At 49.6% G+C, this 5,399-nt stretch overlaps 2 protein-coding genes and 1 pseudogene across 3 annotated transcripts; all 3 read right to left on the bottom strand.

Annotated features, from left to right (window-relative positions):
• Positions 1-417: 417 nt before the first annotated feature.
• On the bottom strand, positions 418-1,275 carry TEOVI_000328800 (C2H2-type zinc finger containing protein, putative; the record flags this gene model as incomplete). The annotated part of the gene is made up of 1 exon (XM_067226218.1): positions 418-1,275. The coding sequence occupies one exon, from the start codon at positions 1,273-1,275 to the stop codon at positions 418-420; it is 858 nt and encodes a 285-aa protein (XP_067082319.1).
• A 464-nt stretch (positions 1,276-1,739) lies between these two features.
• On the bottom strand, positions 1,740-2,671 carry TEOVI_000328700:pseudogene (annotated as a pseudogene). Its single transcript is given in 2 exon segments — positions 1,740-1,964; positions 1,967-2,671. Coding segments are annotated over 2 exon segments (930 nt in total).
• Positions 2,672-4,292: 1,621 nt separating this feature from the next.
• TEOVI_000328600 (uncharacterized protein) lies at positions 4,293-4,712 on the bottom strand (the record flags this gene model as incomplete). Its single annotated transcript, XM_067226217.1, has 1 exon — positions 4,293-4,712. The coding sequence occupies one exon, from the start codon at positions 4,710-4,712 to the stop codon at positions 4,293-4,295; it is 420 nt and encodes a 139-aa protein (XP_067082318.1).
• Positions 4,713-5,399: the final 687 nt, after the last annotated feature.

Below are 5,399 nucleotides of genomic sequence, written 5' to 3'. Positions count from 1 at the left end.
AAAAAAAAAACAGGAATACACCTCTTATCCAAACTCGTTCTCCATTCCATTCCATTCCATTCCAGTGCCATGCGCACAAGCGCCCGTGAGAAAAGCGGGGTGCGGAACTCGGTGGACAAAGAAGTTAGCAACGAAACAAAAGGGGGAAAATAGCGTGCAAAGGGAGAAAGTAAAAAAAAATTATGTGCAAACGAAGGGGGAGGAGAAACAGAAAACAATATCGTTGGTGTTATGACTCACATCGCAATAAACGATGTCCGCACAACGTCACATCCTTTCCTTACAAATCCACTCAAGGAAAAGGAGTGGGGGGGGGGGAAAGAAAGGAAAACATGGTTGCGCCAAGACAAAGCGTGGAAGGATGCATATATTTCCCACCTTCCCTGAGCAACTCATCCTTTCGTAGCCTTCATTCCATTACATAATCGAGCATCCCGCATTTTTTCCTCCAGCGCCTTCCCCATACTCAAGATCATCTCTATAACTTTTATCTGCGTTCCTTTCAACCGAACCCACGGCAGCAGTTGGCTTTATTTTGTGCCGCTTGAGGAGATGCCCTTCAAATGCGTCAGTTGCGGGGAACTGCTCGCGGCACACCGGGCAACGGAATAGCACGGGGTTGGGGACACACACAAAGAGAGAATCGGGATGCTCCGCGGCAAAGTGGTCGTAGAGCAACCCGCTGGCAGTGAAGCCCTTGCGGCACACCGGGCAGCAAAGAAGTCTTCCGGCCGCATCAGGCGCCTCAACTATTACCGGGGAGGTTTGCTTCAATTTCTTCTGCAACTCCTCCCGTAACTGCCGCGCCTCCTCGACCTCAGTGCGCAGGATCGACTGGTGCAACGTTTCGTGCGCGCGTTCCACTTCGGCCTTCAGTCGCCGCACCTCCGCTTCAAAATCAACAGGTTTATCCATTTTTGCTTCCTCCTTTCTTGCCGCCCCCTTTTTGGACTCATCTTTCTTTGGCGCGTTCGTTTTCCCCACACGTGTCTTCGATTCCGCTCCTTTCGACGCCTCGCCCCTCCGTGTTGCAACTCCTTTTCGTTCAGTTCGTGTTGGCGACGCATCCTTTGGATCATTTTTTCTCTGCCCATCGTTTCCCCCTAATTTGGGACTTCTTGCCTCTCCTTCCCCTGGTCCGTCTTGCCTTTGGTTCTCCGCTTCCACCCTTGGCGCTCTCCGCTCCCGTGCCGGCTTGATGCCTTCCCTCGTCTGAGAAGTGCCCTTTTCAGCATCTTGGAGGGAAATAATCGGCGATACGGCTTGAATCGTCATTTGTTTCGGGAAAGACGAGCAGCAAGAGTTAGACTAAGGAAACCTGATCAGGGGGGTTTCCTGACAGCGCACTTGTAAAGGAGAACAGTTAAGAATATGGATGTAAAAAGAGAGGGAAATGGGCACGAGAAGGTGGGAGCACATGGATGCAGCGGGGAAGCGAATTTAAAGATGTAAGAGAAACAATACTGTTCCTGGCGCACGCGAAATACGTATATACGCGTGCTTGTGCGTGTGTGTGTTGATGTGTATATTTCCGTGCTCAGTTCACGTCAGGCCTTTGGTATCGAAGAACACATTACGAAAGCAAGCCACTGGCGAAACCTGACGATACCATCAGTTCACGAAGCCACTACATGCGTCACGAAGAAGTCTGACTTGTGCGAGGCATTGAAAAGGACGACGGCGTTCATTACAGGAAACGGAGAGGGTGGTTTCCGTGTGCCCTGAGGGTGCAGTGGAGGTTGACACTGCGCCAGCAATCTTTTCCCCTTTTGAACGAACTCCATTGGGACAAGTTGTTTATTGTTGCTGTACCTGTCCAGCATCCGCGCGTAATCTTCCTCACTGACCCCATGAATAACAACGAAGTTGTTCCGTAGCGGTGTATCGCACTGCTTTCTGTCTATAGCATGGAAGCGACAACATGTCTCAACAACGATTGTCACGCTGTCGTCGGTTGCGAGAGAGAGAGAACGCGTCCGACCATGATGTCTTCATTTTCCATTCGAAAAAGGGTAAGGTTCCTCCGCAGGCGCCAACTGTACGGTTTCCTAATGAGCGGCCATATCGGCTCGTACGCCACCAACATTTTGGCCATGTCCTTTGAAAGCGTGTATGGTAAGCCGGATGCAACGTAGTAAGGATCCCCAAGAAGGTTAAGTCAGATATTTCCCCAATAAACGTTCTGACACGGTAACTTGTGCAAGTCAACAAGGTATTGATGCGCATGAACAAACGCGTCATCATCACCTTTTGCCACCTAGTTCACACGGGGTAGTAGTCGGACAGCGAGATCATACCACAGGAACACTTTGCGGCTCATAGTGACTTCCGCTTTTATACCCCGTGTACCGCCGTCCCCAATTTTCTTGTTCCGTCCAGGAACACCCTCATTAATTGGAAGCGTAACCATATCCTGCCAACGCAACGCCTCCTCCTTTAGTTCCGCCATGTACATGTGACCGTTACGATGGGGTCGATCAGTGAGGTACAATACAAGCATCTCCCCCGTGAAGTTGTTGCTCTTCTTTGCTACAACGTCATGGGTCCAGCAAGACGTGTGCTGAAGAATGCGCCGCCTCCGCCTCACACTCGTGTCAGGTGACAGAATACCAAGTGCAACAAGATAGTTCCGCTCCCTCCATGTTTCCACCACATCAGACGCCACGAACTGCAGGGTTTCCTCTTCGTCATCGGGGAGGACGGGGGAGGAGGGAAAACGTAATGTTTTCCTATGACAAAACTGTTTTCCCGATGTCCACGGCACACTAACAACATCGCGGTGTAAGGAAACACACGCAGCGATAAGCATCACTAGGTAGAGGGGAAGTAGCATCGTTACCACACGACGCACATTAGTTCATTTTATTCCTCTCATTTCTTCGTGGCCAGCGAAGGAAAAAAAAACGACAACGCCATGGAAAAACAGTAATGAGTCCATGCCAAAAACGTCGCGCTTCCCCAGGAGAACACGAGAGGACGTCCCGTGCCACGCACGCGCACGAAAAAACAAACAAACAAACGGTAATATGCACTCTTGTAGGGAAGTGAAATGAATATGCTCCCACACTTCTGCTAGAATCAGAATGACTATACCTACCGCTCCAACTCCGGCCGTATGGGTGAAGATGGCTCGGTTAACATACTCACGTGGATGGTTCACCAAACTTTCACTCCCCCCCCAGCAGCACAATTCGAAGTGTGTAGCAACCATTGCTATTGTAAGCACGAATGTCTTTCACGCTGAACTGTTGACAGGCGGCATTCCATCCAGTTGTCAATATTCCCCCGTTAAATGGCCATAAAAAGGCATAATGCGCGACCCCTCCCAGTAACTATCATGTGATCCCACCCGCCAGCGGGGCCCGCGAGCACATAGGGACCACCACTGGATTATTACATGTATCATTTCCCCACTGGACGCAGTGGAATCGGCGCCGGATGCCATGTCCATGCCCTAAAGGGAGTTTCCTCCTGAACATGAATTGTTCGACGGATGGAATGCTGAAAGAGTTTGGGGGGAATACCTTGTTTGAGAGTCTGTAGTACATGAGGGTGTGGCAGATGGTTTCGTCCCATTTTTCACTGTTTTTGGAGAAGGTGGATGTTCGATGCGCATATCGCCGGTGGGTAACACTCCGCTGTGTGGCATTGAACTGCACCACTTTAAAATGCGGTACGTGATGCGATCCGCCTGCTGTGTTGATAAATGCAGTCGCAAAGTCAAGGGTATGCTCAGTGGTTGTTCAATACGGCCGGATCTTGGAAAAGGAACTCAGAGCAACCACACACCATATAAGGACCCCTTTTTGCACCTACGCCGCTGCCATCTCATCGCTGAGACGCTGGAGGTGGAGAATTAGCGGGCCGCAGCGCTGGAGTGCCCGCTCTCGAGCGGCATCGTGGCAGCGGACCACAAAATTACTACGATGTTACTCTCATTTCTGTGAGAACACAATGTAGACGTAACACGCTCCCCCAGCCCACCAACTACAACACTCTCAAGTCTTGGGGCAATCTCCACAAAATGCGTAGCGAAAGCAGCGGAGAGCAGTCACCGCTTTTTGATTCTTCAAAACAGATGCATGGACTGAAGAAAAGCTGCACCAAAGTCCTGTTCTGCGCGCAACTTACGTGGTGGAAGGCATAAATTGGCACAACAAACGCACGGAAAGTAGTATGAGCACTTCGTTTTTTCTGACTGTGCCGAATGAGGAGACATCGCATGGTGCAAACACCGGAGAGAATAAACGGGGAAAATGTTAAGACAGCACAACAGTGACCGAGCACAGTGTTCAGAGTAAACCGTCCCGTTCGTACGTTCTGAAATTCCCGCACAAAGCGCCGTCACTGTTGCTGCTGCATATCGTAGTTGTAGTTATAAAAAATACCAAACCTGACATGCGGCGAAGTGCTCCCACATAGCCCACCAAAGCTCCTGTTTCTTCTGGCACTTCGTTCCGAAGTTGCCCTATCAGCGTACTCCGCTGAAAAATATTGTCCGTAACACAATTTTCCGAAAGGAACTGCGACAGCATATGCCGCCGAGAACACCGACAACCAGGACTACGAATGGCATTTTGCTGCGCCTGGGAAACGCGTTCTACAGCGGGAACAGCAACGTGCCGCGACGCTGCTGACTTCAAACCGTCTGGTGAACGTAACCCCTTTGAACTAACAGGCACATATCGACGCAGGTAAAGCGCTGACAACATCCGAGCATCCGATCTATTGACATTCTATCTCTTTGCTTAAGTTACAATCAACGAGGTGGACAGTTTACAACAATAACAATGAACTATCCTTTCAACTCATGTATAGTGCTTGGTCAATTGCCTTCACTTGGTCCTTTCCACGATCTGTACCGGACCCAGCAACACACAACGGTACAAGCGGATATTTTCAATCCGTAAAGACAGTGACACTACCAGTAATACGTGTCAGCAATATACCTGTCTTTGCACCCGCGTTACATTCCACAGTTCAAACCGTCCCAGTTTGCTGTTGTTTTCCATATATCACAGCGCCCTGCAGCAGGGCAGTGAAGAGAACGACCATCCGTGCGAAGCCGCATGCCGTCATGCTTATCTCAGTGCCCATTGTTAGTATTACTTGCTTGTCAGTCTATGGGCCGCGCGTGAAAGAAAACAGGTTAGGAAGAGTAAGCACAAAACAAGGTGAACAAGGAAGATGATCACATCGCAATTGACCTGCATTGTAGAAACACCGCCCCGTTAAAATACGCGGAGAGTGATGAAGATATTGATCTGCTACACGAAATAGAACGCTACAAGGGAAAACATAGTTGGAAGGTGAGAGTGGCAGTAAATACTAAGAGCATGGAGAAAAAACACATAAAAAAATATAATGTAAAGGGAAGCATGTAGAGGTTATGCCAAATG

This window comes from Trypanosoma equiperdum, assembly GCF_001457755.1.
Source record: "Trypanosoma equiperdum strain OVI genome assembly, contig: ctg_705, whole genome shotgun sequence".
In the NCBI taxonomy this organism is placed as follows: domain Eukaryota; phylum Euglenozoa; class Kinetoplastea; order Trypanosomatida; family Trypanosomatidae; genus Trypanosoma; species Trypanosoma equiperdum.
Note: the sequence above shows the minus strand (reverse complement) of the source record. Positions and strands in the feature narration are given on the sequence as shown.